Source organism: Psittacula echo, assembly GCF_963264785.1.
Source record: "Psittacula echo genome assembly, chromosome: 2".
Lineage (NCBI taxonomy): Eukaryota > Metazoa > Chordata > Aves > Psittaciformes > Psittacidae > Psittacula > Psittacula echo.
In genome coordinates, this window is record NC_137737.1 from 125,841,885 (window position 1) to 125,861,411 (window position 19,527).

The window sequence follows — 19,527 nt, forward strand, 5'->3', positions numbered from 1 at the left end:
TTCCAAACTGAAGTGATTGGTACAGAAATAATTTTTGGGGAAAAATTCTCTGATTTGAGTTCATACACAGAATGTTAGGACATTTATGTTCAAATGTTAACAAACCTTTCTTTTTTTTTTTTCCTTTCCCATCTTGCATATCATGTTAGCTTTCTGTCTGTGTATTATTTCTAAGTGCTACTTAGAAAGCCATTCTTATAGCAATCTTTTATCTGCTGCTGGCTTCAAACCATTATCTCACAGGAGAAAAATTACTGTCTGTCAGTCTACTAAGTGCTACTTAGAAATAGTCTAAGAACAGTCTAATATTCCAGGTGACTCATGTCGCTTTTTTGTTGGTTTTTTTTTTCCTTTATTTTCTTTTTTGTAACCTTAATTTTACTGGATTACTTGTTTCAAAGAACTGAATTTTCTTCATGTTTTTTTGTGCTAGCTTCACAGACTTTGTCCTAAACAAAGTGTTTTATTTGCATCTTTTTCCCTTTAAGAGTGGCAAGCAAACAAATGGAACTCTGTGTAGTAGTGCATCATAACTTTAAAAAAATCACCTTTCACTTTGGAAAATTATGGAGGAAACCTCTATTTTTCCTTTTGCTGCTTAGAACTTCTTAAAAGGTAGAAAAATAAAAAGAATTACAAGACAAGAAAAAGTTGTGGCAAAAAAAAGAAATTAGTAAAAAACCAAAATTGTTTAGTTTTTTGGCTGGACAGTGATTAATTTATCCAGCTTTGATGCATAAATAACCTCAGAAGTGTCTTTACTGTCCTCTTGGCTTTTTAGTGTTAAATACAGCTAAAATAAACCACTTTATATTTCCTTTCTGTAGTGATTTACCACTTTGGTATCTTACTTATTATTTCAAAAAATTAGGAGAACACTAAAGAAAAAAAATCAGAAAAAGTTTTTACTGATCCTAATCTTATCAGAGAAAGAGAAGATAAAGAGTTAATAGGTGGATTCACTAAGTCCTCAGAGTAACACATTGGCTTGCCTTTTCTTTCACTGACTTGTGTTTCTTTTGAACATCTTACTGTATGCAAAGTAGGGAATATCTGTGTGATTTCAAATGATTGTTTTGAGTTCATGGATTGAAATTTGACCTCTGAAATGCACAGTATATTGTCATATTTAATCCCAAACCCTAGTTTTATAGCAAGCTCTCAATACATTGTTTTAAAAAGACTGTCCCAGGTCTCTCTGTTTTCAAAAACTTTACTGTGTCTTGAGAAAGGAACAATATAAGATAGGAGAATTTATATCAAGTGCTCAGGCAGGAGGATCAAGGTCAGACATCCCAGGAGGTTCAGACTTCTTTTCTTCCTCTTTTTTTTTAACCAGGATTTCCCACTGGATAAATCCACCAAGCAATAATTTCAGACCTATCAGAAGTTCCACAAATATCACAGTTCCACTGTGATAATCATTGTTTGTTATGAAAAATAATGTAAGCTACAAAGAAACCAGTATTTTCAGATGAAGCATATCTCTTTAAAAGGCACAGTTTATGTCTGTGTCCTTGCATTATGCAGTATTTTCAGAGAGAAAGCTTTTTCTTCTAAGTTTGATTTAACAGCTATATAATTGCCTTAAAGGCTGCACATGTAACTTATTTTTTACATAAGTAATTGTCAATCAGCATAAGAGAAATGGAAGGCTATTTGTTTGAGGAAAGATAAGTGTTTACATGTTAATAGACTTACACTTAAAACATGTGCACTAGGTACACAAAATTTGCATGTGAATCGCATCTTATACATACACCCTAACGTATTGTTTTCATGATAGGACTGGTTTTAGAAATGTGGCACTTATTGCACTGAGTTCATCTGAAGATAGCTCTACTGTAAATTCACTGATAGGGAATTAGTGTCTGGATTTGGTTATAAAGGAATGATGCAGAATAAGATGCTATGAATTAATGATGTGTCACCAGAACATCTTTTCTAAGAGCTGTTGTTCAACAGTAGTGGGTTTGTACACTTGTGAATGTTTAAAAATGCTGTTGAGAAATTCTAAGAAGAGTAGACTTAAAGGGGTTTTCAGTTCTTTTGAATGTACTGGTCTTGATTTGTAATAAGGAAAGCAGTAGGAGCATATTTGAAAATGAAATTAATATTACTTTGTAGAGTCCTGAAAAATACTGTACTGTCTCTCAATTTAATAGAGGCTAACATCCGTGTCATCCTGTCCTTCGTTTGTAGATTTTGTCAAGACATCTCTTTGTCTTTTCCCCTCCAAAACACATTTATCCCTCTCAATAATTTAAAAGATCAAGTGCTTTCCCAAAACTTTCCCCATTCTTTTTCCTTGTTCTCTTTGATGTGTGCTTTGCAAGTTGATTCTTTACTGCAGTGTTTAGAGATTTTTTCTTTTTGGTCCTACACTGTGATGTATATCAGCAATAGCAGTTGCTTTTGGATGCAAACCGATATAGGGAGGAAGCCAGGAGATCATTAGCCTGGGGAAGCCTGTTGGTCATAATTTGCAGCTCTGAATAACAGTTTAATATAGCTCTTAAAGACACACATGCACACGCACACACAAAACTCTTTCACAAGTCCTAGGAAAAAATTGTTCACAGGGGAAGAAAGAGTGTTAAGTCTGAAAAGACTGACAAAGACTGTAATTTTTCTCCTGTGAGATAATGGTTTGAAGCCAGCAGCAGATAAAAGATTGCTATAAGAATGGCTTAATTCCCCATCTTGAAAAAGGATTAGATAATTCAGTCTCTTTATGGATTCCTTACTCTGGGAAATATATTTCCACTTTTGGTTCTACTCAGAAATAGCTGAAGAGTGTACTAATTTAAATGCACAAAGACCTGCATTCAGACATTTTGAAAAGGCAAACAGCGCACAGAGAAGATTATTTTGCAGGCTGTGTCAATGTGTAAGTTTTGCTCAGCAAGTGGATATTGTAGTTTTACCAGCTGAAAACATCATGGCTGTGAATTAATATATTGGTAACATGGACACTTTCCAGAAAAATCTTTGTGACTGGAAACTAATCCCTTTAATTTGCAGAAAGAGAACGAACTTCAATCAAAATCCATTTTTTAGTATGCTTTTAATGAATTCTCAACTAATTTGCTGTGGCTTAGCGTGCAAGTATTTAGTAATGGTGTCCTTAGAAAGTGAGTGCAAAAGTAAGAAGCAGACTGTGATCTTAATTGTATCGGTGAAGATGGAATTTGTTTAGTTCAACTGTTCCTTAGATGAGGGTGAAAATCAAAGAATACAAGTGCTGCATATATCACATAAATAGCATTGGTGGTAGTAACAGCATACTCCTGCCTGAGAGCCTTGCACTACTTCTTTAAAATGGATTTAAAGGAATTATAAATCTCTGTTGGGGAGCATGCTGAATATGTCACTAAGTTTATAGTCCTACATTTTATTCAGAAATTTTGCTAAATATCTATATTTATCCATGTAGTTTAATTTTGGAAATGTCTGCCTTTCTGAATAACGTTCTGCAGGATGATCCAATAGTCATTATGCTTCATTTCTCTTCGATGCAGACACTTCCTGCATTTTAGTCTATGGTGAAAAAAGAAGCTATGACACTGATTTTTTTAATATAATAAGGGGACATGCTGCAGAGCTTTTCCGTTATTACTTCAGATTTGAGAGGTGCCAGCCACTCTCATTACTCACTGAATTCACAATCCTCTGTTCTTTGCCTCGTAGATCTGAGACATTTTTCTTCTGTGATTTATTGATTTGAAATTTATATAAACTTCTTTTAAAATCTAATCTTTATTAGGAAGCTAGAGTGTGTAGCTAAAGCAGATGGAGAGTTTTACCAGCAAAAGAGGACTCTTGCCTGTATATTGTTTAATAATATCTATTTAGTATAATTTTATTATACTAAATGAAATGTATTTATAATAAATATTTAGTATAATTTCATTATACTAAATACTGGGACCTGATGAAATCCATCTGTGGATCCTGAAGGAGCTGGCAAATGAAGTTGTTAAGCTGCTGTCCATCGTATTTGAAAAATCATGGCAGTCAGGTGACGTTCCCAATGACAGGAAAAAGGGAAATATAACCCCCATTTTCAAGAAGGGGAAAATGGAAGACCCAGGGAATTACAGACCGGTCAGTCTCACCTCTGTGCTGGGCAGGATCTTGGAGCAGATTCTCCTGGAAGGCATGCTAAGGCACATGAAAAACAAGGAGGTGGTTGGTGACAGCCAGCATGGCTTCACTAAGGGGAAATCCTGCCTGACCAATTTGGTGGCCTTCTATGATGGGGCTACAGAACTGATGGGGCAAAGCAGTTGACGTCATCTACCTAGGCTTATACAAAGTGTTCTACCCTGTCCTGCACAGCATCTTTGTCTGTAAAGTGGAGAGACATAAATTTGAGGGAGCTGGCGGAGGTCATTGCTAGGCCTCTCTCCATCGTCTTTAGTAAGTTGTGGGAAACAGGAGAGGTGCCTGAGGATTGGAGGATGGCAAATGTCACGCCACTCTATAAGAAGGGCAAGAAGGAGGACCCGGGTAATTATAGACTGGTCAACCTTACCTCCATCCCTGGAAAGGTGATGGAACAACTTATTCTTGACACCATCTCTAGACATATCAAGGATGAGGGGGTCATTAAGAGTAGCCAACAAGGTTTTACCAAGGGGAAGTCATGTTTGACCAACCTTATAGCCTTCTATGAGGAAGTAACTAGGTGGATGGATGATGGTAGAGCGGTAGATGTGGTTTTTCTTGATTTCAGTAAGGTATTTGATACTGTCTTCCACAGCATCCTCATAGATAAGCTAAGGAAGTGTGGGCTTGATGATCAGGTAATGAGGTGGATCAAGAACTGGCTGAAAGGAAGAAGGCAGAGAGTTGTGGTCAATGGGGCAGAATCTAGCTGGAGGTCTGTGACTAATGGAGTCCCTCAGGGGTCAGTGCTGGGACCAGTGCTGTTTTATATTTTCATCAACGACCTGGATGAGGGAACTGAATGTACCCTCAGCAAGTTTGTTGATGACACTAAACTGGGAGGAGTGGCTGACACACCAGAAAGCTGTGTTGCCATCCAGCGAGACCTGGACAGGCTGGAGAGTTGGGCGGGGAGAAACTTGATGAAATTCAACAAAGGCAAATGTAGAGTCTTGCATCTGGGAAGGAACAACCCCATGTACCAGTACAGGTTGGAGGTTGACCTGCTGGAAAGTAGTGAAGGGGAAAGGGACCCGGGGGTCCTGGTGGATGGGAGGATGACCATGAGCCAGCAATGTGCCCTTGTGGCCAGGAAGGCCAATGGCATCCTAGGGTGCATTAGAAAGGGTGTGGTTAGTAGGTCAAGAGAGGTTCTCCTCCCCCTCTACTCTGCCTTGGTGAGGCCGCATCTGGAATATTGTGTCCAGTTCTGGGCCCCTCAGTTCAAGAAGGACAGGGAATTGCTTGAAAGAGTCCAGCGCAGAGCCACAAAGATGATTAGGGGAGTGGAACATCTCCCTTATGAGGAGAGGCTGAGGGAGCTGGGTCTCTTTAGCTTGGAGAAGAGGAGACTGAGGGGTGACCTCATCAATGTTTACAAATATGTAAAGGGTGAGTGTCAGGATGATGGAGCTAGGTTTTTCTCAGTGATGTCCAGTGATAGGACAAGGGGTAATGGGTGTAAACTGGAGCATAAGAGGTTCCATGTGAACATCAGGAAAAACTTCTTTACCGTGAGAGTGACAGAGCACTGGAACAGGTTGCCCAGGGGGGTTGTGGAGTCTCCTACGTTGGAGATATTCAAGGCCCGCTGGACAAGTTCCTGTGTGATGTACTCTAGGTTACCCTGCTGTTGCAGGGGGGTTGGACTAGATGATCTTTTGAGGTCCCTTCCAACCCTTGGGATTCTGTGATTCTGTGACCATGCAGAGGATAAAGAATTGGCTGGATGTCCACATACATAGGATTGCAGTCAATGGCTCAATGTCCAACTGGAGGAGACCGATAGCAAGTGGTGTCCCTCAGGGGTTGGTGTTGGGACTAATTTTGTTCAACATCTTTGTCAGTAACATGGACAGTGGGATTGAGTGTGCCCTCAGCAAGTTTGCTGATGATACTAACTTGTGTGATTCGGTTGATACGCTGGAGGGAAGGAATGCCATCCAGAGGGACCTTGACATGCTTGTGAGGTGGCCAATGCCAACCTCAACCTCATAAAGTTCAACCAAGCCAAGTGCAAGGTCCTACAGCTGGGTTGGGGCAATCCCAGGCACAGCTACAGGTTGGGCAGAGAAAAGATTGAAAGCAGCCCTGTGGAGAAGGACTTGGTGGTGTTGGTCGATGAAAAAATGAACATGAGCCGGCAGTGTGCACTTGCAGCCCAGAAAGCCAACCATATCCTGGGCTACATCAAAAGGAGCGTGACCAGCAGGTCGAAGGAGTTGATCTTGCCCCTCTACTCTGCTCTTGTGAGACGCCACGTGGAGTACTGTGTACAGTTCTGGTGTCCTCAACATAAAAAGGACATGGAACTGTTGGAACAAGTCCAGAGAAGGGCCACAAAGATAAAGGACTTGAGCACTCCTTGTACAAAGACAGGCTGAGAAAGTTGGGGCTGTTCAGCCTGGAGAAGAAAAGGCTCTGTGGAGACCTCATAATAGCCTTCCAGTATCTGAAGGGGGCCTACAAGGATGCCAGAGAGGGATACTTCATAAGGGACTGTAGTGACAGGACAAGGGATAATAGGTTTAAACGTGGGAAGTTCAGGTTAGATATAAGGAAGAATCTCTTTACTGTGAGGCTGGTGAGGCACTGGAATGGGTTGTCCAAGGAAGTTGTGAATGCTCCATTCCTGACAGTGTTCAAGGCCAGGTTGGACAGAGCCTTTGTTGACACAGTCTACTATGAGGTGTCCCTTCCCATGGCAGGGGGGTTGGAACTAGATGATAAGGCCCTTTCCAACCTTAAGCATTCTATGATTCTATGATTATATTAACTGGCATAGTTGATACTGGAAAACTGACATATTTTTTTTGTTTCTGTACCTGTGAATACACTAAGAATTTTGCTGGCACAGTTTTGACATTTTTATTTTTGTAAAAGAGATTAGGTAGAACAAATGAAATGGGTCAGAAAATCCTGGCTTTGGGTTTAGATGCTGGAGAAGCTTTGGATTTTACACCAGTATGAAGGAGTGCAGAATTTGTGGAGACAGTAAGTCAAGGTACATGAGATCAGAATTTGGATCGGTATGTTTGAGAACAAAGAATGAAATAAATTCACCATATTACAGACAAGTTATGACAAATGTTTGTAAAGCTTGGAGTACTGCTACTGATGTGGTGTTGAGGTTGCTAGGGAAAGGTACAAGAAAACATTCAGTGTAACCTAAAAGCGTTTGGGAGCTTTCAGGACTTCTGTTGTCTCTGTTGCTATAACTTTCCTGGAGTTATGTATTTGTTCTAGGGAAATTATAATTCAGTATTACAGTGATATCAGGGAGAGATGTTAGATGTGCATCTCACGTTTTTAAGCTGCAGAAAGGAAGCAGGTGATTTGAAAGGAAGAAAAGAAAAAAAGAAAATCAAACAAAACCTACCTGTCGTCCACCCCCCCCCCCAAAAAAAAAATAATACAGTAAGTCCAATTTATTCTCATTTCTGGCTGAAATTCCCTTTGGTTGCCAAAGAAACATCATCATGTTCTATTTTTAATAAGTTTCTTTTGTGAGTAAGTTCATGATATTCATTAATCTTACAAAATGTGCATTACAGGTTTTGGTACAAATTAACTGCTTCATAAAGAAATTAACTATAAATCATTGAAGTATTTGTTAATATCCTTTCAAGAGCATAGTTAGCCTACTTTGAAATAATTTAAGCAAAATCAGTGATTCAGCAAGCCAAAGTCTCCTTAATTAAGATTCTAATGCAAACATGACACTACCTCTGTTTTACAGAGTTAGGAACTCTTTTTTGTGGTTGTAGCCTTAAAAGCATATACTGATCTTGGATGAACATTGAAACAGCTTTATTGCTCTTTTTGGTTAAAAGTTACAGGATTCTTTGCTGAACTTTTGCTTACTTCTTACCGTGTTTATCTAAAAGAAGTCAGCTGAGTCTTCAGCAAAGTAGATCAGGAATTTTCCAATGAAATGTACGTCTTTCAGGAAATAATGATTCACAGAAACCAAGACATTTTGCAGAAATTATTCAGATTCAACAAAATTTAGCTGACACAGCGCAGAGCAGAGAGAATGGCTGAAGCTGCAATTCTCAGACATGTAATTTCCCACTTCCTCCTCTTCCTATTGTCTTGGAGCCCCTGAAGGAATTTTTCTTCATTAGTAAGAAGCCGGCAGGAGCATTTGTATTGTCTTGAAATAACAGGTTTTCAGGATTTCTTTTCAAGTGGAATTTCAAAGTTTCTGTTGTTCATTTCTGGGGAACATCAAAATTTGAGCAAATTTATCCAGCTATAGATTGCTATGTTTAAAAAGGAGTCCCATCCATAGTCATGTACCAGAATTTGAAGGCCAGCCATGTACGCAGTAATTCTGTCACTCTTGCCTGTCGTTGTATATTTGGGGATTAAAGGAGAGTTTATCCAAAAATTATAACCCCTACCCTGACTGGATTTTTTTTTGTTCATTTTTAGGAGGAATAGAATGGGAATTTTGTTATTTAAGTGACATATTTCTGGAAGAGCCTGTCAGAATAGTATCAATCTAAATACAATCCAAATTTTTCTGTGAGTGAACAATTACCATTCTCTGCAGGTAGATCTCCTCTTCTATTTAATATTTCATTGTACACAAAAAATTCCTAAAGCACTCTGCTATATACTAGTACATGGCCATTTGTAATGCACATACACTGAATTAGTAGTCTACACAAAGAACAAGTATTAAAGAACATACATTTCAGTATTGGGTATCAGAAACATCTCCATGTCTTTGTTTTCAGGAACTTTATTCCTTCTCATTAGGCCCTGATGTTAGAAAGTACCTATGCTTGTGGTTAACTGTTTTTTAATTATTTTTATAAATCTGATGTGGTCCTTGGAAGTAAGCCTTTTTTTTTCTCTTCTTATCCATTAATGTTGTGAGAATGATGTTCACCAGTGAACTTTATTATTACTATTGTTACTATTATTATTATAGTATTCTGCTATAACACGGAGTTTGCTTTAATTTTATTTACCGCTAATTTTAAGAACATGGTAAGACAAGTGTTGACATAGAGGGCATTCATAGTGTATATCTACATTTAGTGCACTAGAGTTCTTCAACAGAAATTTGTCCTGCCTCTGTACTTGCAGTCATGTATACACTCAAGTACAGACATACCCATACTTGTCCTCAAAGCAGGAGTTTGTTTTACCTCTTAAAAGTCCGTTTTGCTCAAACTAAATGTGTCCACAAATTTTAAATACTGCACCAGCACTAATAGAATAATTAACATAGCAGATAAAGGCAACTTACATGGATATAATATAAAATCATTGATAAGGTGATAAATATTAAAATTCTGTAGAAAACACTGCTTTGTCAGATGTTAAATCAATAGGAAATGTTGTCCTAATCTGAATCCTAAAGGAATCAACATGTTTTCGTTTTGCTGACTTTAGTCACTGCCATTTCTTAGAGAATACTGTGTGTGCTTATAGATTTTTCAAGAGTGTGAAAAGACCTTTTCAAAGTAATGGATGAAAACAAAAAAAAATTCCGTAATTTCAATCTTGACTATTTTTCCCATTTTCTGTTTCCTTTCTTTGATGAAGCAATATAGGATTTTATTATACTGTGACTCATTCAAGGAATGTAGATGAACTTGTTTTGTCCTCTTTTTGCGTATTCATAGTTATCATATTTGCTGAGTCATACTGGCAGTATTAGTGTCTTTCACACACAAATAAGCCTGTTTGTAGTGATAGACCTGGTATAATGCTGCTGCAACCATCCTATAGAACTTATTCAGAATGTCTTTGGTCCTGAAGTTCTTAGCAGTTTTGTTGGATCAATTCCTACAGAATGCATTTTTCAGTCAAAGGAAATTGAAGTATTTGCCTGGAGGCTGTTTGTAGCTCTTGAAGCTCCAGCATGTGGCTGGTTGAATGTAACTGAAACAATGGCCTCTAATCAAGAGATCACACTATAAACAGAATCTATGTAGAAAAAAAGGTTGGCTATCAGCTATCAGATTTTCCAGTTTGGAAAAGCTTGACTTTTTAGACTGATTTGCAAATAAGGATGTGATCTCATATACATTTCTCTTTATATAATCACCTTTTCCAAAGCAGTGGATGAAAAGTTCCAACACAACATTTTGCTCATCATCTTATCTTTTTTTGCTAAAAGGATTTCTATTTGATATCTGGTAACAAAGAATGAGGTCTACCTTGTAGTTTACAGTTCTATGTAGAACTAGTCTGCAAAAAAGAAGTGTTGGAGATGAAAATGCTTTTGTAGTGTCAGGGTCCAGGTAAGTGAATCTCATAGCATAAGCCATCCAACATTAATGATGCTTGGACCGTGGTGCAACACACTTTTTTTGGAAGAAATTCATATTAGAAAATACATCTTTGTATAAAGAGCTTCTGAAGCATTCAGCAGCTGTTCTAGATGTATGCTTCTTTCAAACTGGTTGCTTGAGAATTTTTTACATGTTTTTGTTTTACTTTGAGTTGTCTTATGATTATGGTTACTATTGAAGAGGAAGTGAGAACAGTCCGAGTAACAGAATTCTTTTAGCAAGCAATAGTGTTTGTGACTTTTTTGTTGCTTGAGTCACATAGGATTCTATTCCAATATGAATCCACACGTAAGAAATACATAAATAAGTTGAAAACTGGATGTGAAAATGAGGTCTGAATATGTCAAATATCTTATTCACCCATCCACCCACCCAGTTCACCCAGCCATTTCCTTCTACAAAAGGAAATCGTATGAAATAGCTTTTCTGACTATTGAAGATTCTTTATTTTCCATGTTTTTCATGAGACAATGAGCCACTTAAATATATGCAATTTCTAGAATAAGATGAGAGTAATTTCAGTTGTTCATGTCTGGTATGGATTTATGAAAGCTCAGAATGAGAATGTATTATAAAACCTTGAAAAATCTAATGGGATAAAAGAAACAGCTGCTACATCTAGAGATGATTTTTTTAATTACTGCAATATAAACAGAGATTTTTTTTTTCCTTTTAATTAAACACAAATAAACTGTCAGCATGGCTGCAGAGAAGAGTACATCACTGCTGGTTCATGCATAACCTTATAAACTTGAATTCATGCTTGCAGGAAACATGTATGTATGCAATGAAGGAGGACAGGTCAATTTTAATGCAAAGGCAGATGATGTGATTTTTCACATGATTATTGCATTTGCAGTTTGTTTCCTCCCTATTTGAATATCTTTATGATAATGGTACAAAGTTATTTGCTTCTGTTTCATTGACATCTTCAGAAGAGCCTGTTTGACAAGCAGGCTGTTAAAGAATTGGTAACTAGAGCATTACAAACCAGGTATAGAGCTATAAAGGACTCACATAAATGATTTTCAAAATTAGGTTTACAGCTTCTAAGTTTTACGTACATTGCCTTGAGGACTGTGGAAATGCCTGCTCAGGTAAGAGTCGTTACAAATATACATTGAGCTTTCCATCCTAAATAAGCTGTCCCGAGGCAATAAAAGGAGGTAAAGTAATTAGGAGGGCTTGGTTTGAGAAAGTAAAAACAAATAGATGACTTAAGATCCAAATATATTAGATAAGTGTGAGAGTCATAAAATGTGAAATATAGATAGGGCAGATATGAAGTTTCTGCTTGGTTTCAAAGGTTAATTCAAAATTTAGTGTAAAGCAGCTGCAGAAAGTGAGAATACAAAGTGAAAGGAACTTTTTTGTAAAAGATGGGTTATTTCTTTCCCCAAGGTTTTACTTCAGTGCATTTTTACGATTCGTGGGCTTTGCAAAATTGAATTGCATTTTTCTTTTCATATCTGAATAAATTCAAGGTAAGATAACCTTGATGTAACTGGCAGTTATATTGTATTAAGAGCTACAAACCATTTCTTCAGAGCAGGGTCTGTACTAAGGATTCATAAGAGCCTGAAGAAGGATGGTGGGACTCTTGGGATGCTCATTTAAAAGAACAAATACAAGGAGTGTTATTGTACATTGCTGTCAAAGGCATTGCAGTCAGCTGATGCAGGGGGAAAGCCTGAAGATAAAGCCTTCCATAATTATTGTGTTTGTCTTTTAAAATATAACAAAGGAGGAGTAAATATTCTTGCATGTATTTCCCTGTGGTGGGTTAACCTTGGCTAAGGCCCAACTCCCCACCCCGCCGCTAGCTCACTTACCGCCCTCAGCAGGATGAAGGGAAAAAAATAGGATGAAAAAATCTGTGGGTTGAGATAAAAGACATGGTAGTTACTTACCAGTTCATGCTGTGGGCAAAAGAGACTAGACTTGGGGAAAATTAGTTTAATTTGTTGCCAAATAAAATAGATTTAAGTAATGAGAAACAGAAAGACAATCATTAAAATGACACCTTTCCTCTTGCCTTTCCTAAGCCCAACTTCACTCCAGGTCCTTCTCCCCACTCGCTGAGCAGCATAGGAGGATGGGAAGCAGCAGGTTGTGGTCATTTCGTAACAGCTTCTCTCTGCCCTTCCTTCTTCCTCACACTTTTTACTAGCTCCAGTGTGGGCTCTCCTCTTGAGCTGCAGTCCTACAGGAAAAAAATCTGCTCCACTGTGGACTCTCCATGGACCACAGTCCTTCCAGGACATATCCACCTACTCTGGTGTGGATCCTCCACAGGCTGCAGTGGATATCAGCTCTAAGATGCACCTCGCCGTGGTCTGCAGGGGATTATCTGCTTTGGAGAGCGGAGCATCTCCTCCTCTGACCTTGGTGCTCCCTCTGCCATTTCCCACTCTTTCTGTTCCCTGTTCTTCTGCTTGTGTGGCTTTGGATGCTCTTCCTTAACTATGTTTTCTCCATAAGGCACCACGGTTGTGGCTAAGGGGCTCAGCTGTGTCCTGCCGTGGGTCTTTTAGAGCTGGATGAAACCACCTGCATCCATCATAGGGCAGGCCCTCTCCTCACCAAGGCCACCTCTCTAGCCCTCCCCACTGACAACACCTTGACACGGACATTCAGTGCTATTTAGTTAAAATGTTTTCTTTTTAACTGTTCGGTTAAAATATTTTTGAATGTAGTGAAGGAAGCTTTCAGTTTCATCTGCACATGATGCCACCAAAACTCCACCACTGCTGACGTAAGTCCTACAAAAATATATAAGCTAGAATCCAGTTGACTGGTTTTTAAAGGCTAGTTTTGGTTACTAGACAATTTGGGATGATATGATTGAACCATGGATATTGGCTTTTCAGCAAAGCCACCATTTTAATTAGGACACTGTTGTGAGTAGGGTTTGTAGACAAAGATGACACTCTTCTGTGTCTTATCTATAGAATATGATTGCAAATGTTTTCATTCAGTTTCTCCACAATTTAGATTGCAAGGAGAGAATTTGGCAGAAAGGCCAGAAGATGTCTTCGTGGTATCTCAAACATCTGAACCAGTAGTCACAGACTCTGATGGTAAGTTACATAAATATTTGCTGCTCATAAAAAAACTCCCAAATGCCAACATCTTGAATTGGAGTATAGAGGTTAAGTCTGTAAAAGAAGATTAAGCACTTCCAGAGAATGTTCCTTGCCGTTTGAACTCAATCATTTACAATCAAATCTGTTAGAGGAGCCCCTAACATGGCTTTTGTCATGGCCAGTTAGCACTCCAGAATAATTCCTAGACATGTTGTGGGAGCTGCCTTAGGCCAGGAATCATTCTTAGTAGACAGTTTGTATGTTAGCACACTATTTTGGATGTAAAATAACTTAATAGTGTAGACATGGGCTGTTCATTGCCGGTTGGCCTCTCTGTCAAGGAATGGTCTTTGAAATATTTAATCTGACACTAGGAATGCATCCACAGAATTCAAATAATATACACTAAAAATAACAAGAGCTAGAGAATTTCTTCCCTGTTTTTAAACTAGGTATCAGAAATGTTTCTCTAATCAATCCAAGCCCCACTGACTAGAATTAAGATACAATAAAAAGGAGTTCATAGAGTACCTCTGAAGACTATTTTTGCTCCGCATACATATTCGTACGTGGCGCTATTCTGCAGTCAGGACACTCAGCCTTATTTCAATTTCTGCTCAGGTTTTTGAGCAGAATAAAACCTGCTTTCCTACAAACGATTAAGTTGATGAAGGTTAACTTTATCTTAGCTGTCATTGGGACAGGGACAGAGACAGAGAGGAATAGGGCTTTGGACAGAGAGGAACAGAGGTTTGGACAGAGAATGTGCAAAGATTAATGGCTCAGTCTGTTGCCTTATTGGTAGGCAGAATCAATTAATTCCAGTCAATTAATTGGAGGATTTAATTTGTAGTTTCATCTTCAGCAGCCACAGACAAGTTAGCTTTGTTGATTAATTAATGCAAAACAAATAGGAACTAGCTTTTTTTTTTTTTTTTAATTAGCCTACTGTCTGCTATTTAGTGCTATTAGGTGTGCTATTGGGTATGACAGCAACCTGAGCTTTCACTCCTTTCTCTTGCCTCATTTGTAAACCAGCGTATGTCAGCATTAGTATGTCTTTAAAGATAATATTTTCAAACTGGTTTTGTGAGAATGCATAGCTTCGTGCAGCCATGCCGTTTGTTTTTACTTTCATCTCCCATTGATCACTTTATAAAAAAATTAGTAGGAGATTCACAATCTCAAACTACGATGTTCTTACTGCTTCATGAAGATTGTCAGCAAGAGTGTCCCAGACTGGTGACTGCTCACAGGCCCTGTGAAAGGAAAGCAAAATTCTTCTGTTATGGGAGTAAATCCCAGGAAAAGAGGTGATGGTGGCTTGTTTGGGATAGGTAAGGGGGCATGCAAGCATAAGATTATTGAAGCAGAAACAAATAGAGGGGTAAAATGTTCCATAGTTCCAGAAACAATTTGTCTTTAACAGATCATTGCCTTCCTTCCCTCTTCCTATGTACCCTTGCTCTTGAAATGGAAATATACCGACTTTGCCATGCTATCTTCTGAAACTGTAGGCTTCAATAAAATAGTAAGCTCTCACTAAGAGGCAGAGGCACCAGAATTAAAGAAGATGAAACAAGCTGCTGGATTCTGTGTAATAATGAAGCTGGATCTTTCATGGTCACAGAGTATAGAGCACAGTATTGCTCCAGTTTATGGTTCAAGATACTTTGCAGTCAGCATGGATATAGAGAAGATAGAGAACACTTTCCCTGAAGAATTACCTCCAATAAAATATAGGTACTAAAAGTTAGGTGGGGCAGTGACATTCATGTTGTTATAAATACATCTATCTCATGTCTGTAAATATACATGAACCTCTTAGTCATATAGCTAGAATATAGTAAAACCCCTAGGGCAAAAGGACTGAGGTCAGCAGTGAGGTACTGCCAATTTTCTGTCAAGAGGCACTCTTAGGAATATTCAGTCTTTCAAAATATCTTTTTTTTTTACCCCTAAAATTTGGCTAGTAATACATTTTGATTTGAAAAAAATCACAGCTGGACTTTACAAATAGGTATAGGCTAGAAACAAACACAGAACTCGGGCAACTGCCCAGTCTATCAATCTTTCCTATAAATGCATCATATTACTTGTTTTCTGTGCATCTGATATTTATTTATAATAAATATTATGTACAAGAAGATGATAAAGGAGACTCCTAAACATACTATTAGAAAACACTAAGTAAATCAATGCGTCATACTGCACTGAATTTTTTGTTTTGTCCTCTTAAGAATGTAGTGACTAACAGGCTTCGCTTACCAGGTTTGTTTGAATTTATTTTCTGCTCATACTTATTGGTACCAATGGCCTTACTGAAAGAAAACTATGCTTTCAGAAGTGCTGATCTAAACCATTTGTTCAAGATTATGCAAGCAAGGTGCTGATGCACAGCAAAGTGAAGGGTAGGTTTCTTTAGATAATGATCTGTTTCTGGGTTTGTGGGAAATTGTTAAGTTGTTAGATCTGGAGCATCTCTCTTGTGGATTTCAAATGAACTAGGTTCAGAAGTAATTGGCAACACATCTGATCTAACAGCCCTTATAAATAAACCTTACTAAAGCAATTCCAGCTAATAAAGTCAATGTAATAGCTTATGTAAAAAGTTCATCTGCAGCATCAGGCACTATAGTGACTCCACTGTCAATCTGGACCTGGTTCCAATTAACCACTATACTGATTTCCCTCTAGTATAATCCTGCAGAATTGGACAGAGTTGTGTTGATCTAAGCAGTAAAAATGAGAGATGGGAATCAGGTCTCAAGATTAGAGAACACAGGATATTTTCAAGCTGCAGTTTCTTTTTACTGCCCTAAACTATACCTCTCAAAACTTTTTCTTTCCCATTGGACCACTTCACAGGAAGGAACTAGGGGAAGAATTTAATAGCTAGGTTCTTGATTTTGGTTAGAAGAAACAGCTCAAATTACCACACAACAAACTTTCCCTGTAGATTCCAAGCCTGTCAGGTTTGTCTCCTGGATCAGTCCTCCATTAAGCCTTGCTCTTGTTCTGTACAGACAGATGGGGAGAATGGCTGAGGCCTGAAAAGATAGGCACTGCAACAGGATCAATCCAGTAACAATCTGCATCTGTCAACCTGCAGTCAGTTTTTCAGCTTGGAGGGATTGAAAAGACCAAGTTGTGAGGCTTCTACATACTTTTTTTGTTTGGTTGGTTTTTTCTCCTGTTAAAGTGCCAGTATAGTGGAAGGATTGGATGTAAATGAACTGTTTGAAGTTGGGGATGTTCAATAGAAATAGGAATGTATGAAACACAAATAGTGCTATTCCAGATGGAACTGCATGACCAGGGCAAAAAATTAAGAAGGATACAAATATGTGGGAATTAGAGTTGAGAACTAGATGTGGCAGTGGCAAAAATGTGGCATCATCTCCCACAGTTCTCTGACCACAACTTTGCATCATCGTTATTTTTTCTTCCTCTGCTTTCATTTGTTTTTTGCAATGAATATGGTAGCCATAGTTACTGTACTTCAGTATAATTCTGTCCTTATAGTGAGTATAGTCTGAGATGTTTAACAAATCAGGGCACTCTGGAAATGTAAGGATCTCCCTGCTAAGTGTCTGAATAACAGAATAAACTAGGGAAGATCAGGCTATCTTCTTTTCTTAAGCTGCTTATGAACAGCATCCAAGTGCCTGGCAGACTGTCAGGCAAAGAATGAAACTGTGTAGCGTGTTACTTGGAAATTGCTTTCTCTGACATAGGTACATAAATTCTGCTTTAAACGTATGTGTCAAAGAGGCATTCTAGGCTTCTCACCAAGTCATGTTGTTTTACAAATGTGACAGTATGGGCTTTTAGACATTTCCTGAAGTGACCAGAACTTCTTACTTCAAGGTTTTTAACAATATTCTAATTAGTTTAACAAAATTAATTAAAAGTAATTGTATTGATCTTATGAAAGCTGAAGATCCACTACTCACTTGTGTAGAGAGCAAACACTATCAAGTTTTAATAGTAAAAATAATAAATAACATATGAAACACCCCAATGTATGAGACAGCTGAAGGAAGCTTGCTTGTTATTCTAATCATGTTTGTCAGAGACACTGTGCCATATTGAATTAAGCTTATAAATTAAAATCAGGCATAAAATCAGACATAAATTAAAATCAGACATAAATGAAAACCCATTGAAGTGTAACTGAAAAGCCGTGCATTTACTGTAGCCACATTTACCTTCCCAGCAGTTAATTTATAGGCATTTTATTTTCAAAGTCACTATGCTTACTTAATTAGAATGATTTACTTCTACCTCTTTGGAACAGCTCAAGCACCCGGGGTTGAAACACTTACAGAAGATATTGATGAATTTCAGAGTGCCTCTCAAGTGGCAGGATCTGTGAGTATCTTCCCTTATGGATAATTCTGTAATTTTTCCATTTAGTTTGATAAAAAAAGAAAATAGATTTTTGCATAAAGACAAAAAGTTGTGTGTGGCAGCACTATCATCCTGGAGAAAACTTGATTTACCTGACCCTTCTGAATCTTCAGTTCTCCGGGTTTTTTCATTCTAGGTAGGGTGATATTTTGAAAGAAATTATTATACTCTCATAAAAAAGCATACGTTGTGTGACTTACATGTATAGTTCCGTTGAAAGTGCAGTCATTTGATACTATGTCTGATTGTTCTTAAATGTTAGTCAAGTATCTGTTTTACCAGATAGTATTCGATTTTACAAAATAAGAGAAAAAAAATTTCAGGCTCTACATTTCATTATGAAATACGATTATAGCATCTGAGTTTAGCTTTTTGGTAACATTTGCTTGGAAATTAATAAATGACAGGTATCTATTTAAAACATGGTAATTCATGTATCTTTTGAAAGAGTGCAATATTCTGCTTGGTAAAGTTTTCATCAGTTCTTTTATTTTGAAATTTAAGAAAATATTTGCAGGTTTGCAGATTTCACAAAAATATAACCAGCAATAAAATAATCTTTGAAAAATGATATAATCAGAATTTTGGCACTAGTTGTATTGCACCATAATTTGAATATAGGTTAAAGAATGGATTGCTTTTTTTCTAAGGCAAATAAGCTGACAATAATTGTTTGGTTTTGCAGAATTTTAGACAGCTGTAAAAGGACACATTAATTCCTGTTCAACCTTAGCAAGACTGGCTTATAGCACACTTCAGTGTTGATAAAGTCAGTCAGAAGAAGGGCTCAGCATTTGTTAGCTAAGGGAGAAGGGCAGTGTTAAAGAAAAAAGCAATAATGCAGACTGATCCTGCAGTCTTTCAGGCAGCTGATTAACTACTACTAATAATACTGATCATACAGTATTTCTAACCAGAGTTATCAAAGCAGTTGGCAGATTATTGAGTTCCAGATCAATTCCTAAAGCTTTCTGAGATCTTGGAGTGCAAGAACCTGACAGAGCATTTACAGGTATTAGGCAAAAGGAGTAAGGAGCAGAACTTCAGTTGCCATTGCTGTGAGCTTCTTTCTATACCTTTCTGCTTCACACTGGCAAACAGAGAGGTATAATAAATTTTGCAGCAGTTTCTGAACCCACGTGTTTCTTATTGATTTGTACCTGCGGCTGCCAGCTTTGATTTATCAGTTCTGCAGACATGTAGCATAGGGAATTAGCAACAAATAAATTGAATTGCACAGAAAAAATAAAAGATGCAAGGAAAACAAAAGATCATTACGCTATTAGCAAAATCTTGCTACAGAAATGTGCAGCCTTCAACTAACTATTTTTAGATATATGTTCTGTGTGTGCGTGCTTTGGAATACGCTCTGCTAGTCTTACACATTGGTAAGGTTGCCTGGAGCAGTAGGCTGCCAGAGGCAGCAAAGTTGCCTGGCCTGACTCCCTGAAAGCCACACTGGCTACTGTTATTGCCAGGGCTGTAAAGAGATGGCAAGAAAAGCAGTTACAGCTATTGCTCTGCCCACACAACCTCTCCCTAGG

The 19,527-nt window shown here is 37.9% G+C and overlaps 1 protein-coding gene across 1 annotated transcript in view; it reads left to right on the forward strand.

The window, feature by feature from the left end:
• The window catches only part of LOC308217692 (uncharacterized protein C8orf34 homolog), a gene marked incomplete at both ends in the record, with an annotated part of 201,883 nt that overhangs the window by 127,763 nt on the left and 54,593 nt on the right, over positions 1 to 19,527 (forward strand). The window contains 2 exons of the mRNA XM_080610920.1: positions 13,479 to 13,564; positions 17,871 to 17,944. Of these exons, the coding sequence (XP_080467046.1) occupies positions 13,479 to 13,564; positions 17,871 to 17,944 (160 nt within the window). The remainder of the gene's footprint in view (positions 1 to 13,478; positions 13,565 to 17,870; positions 17,945 to 19,527) is intronic.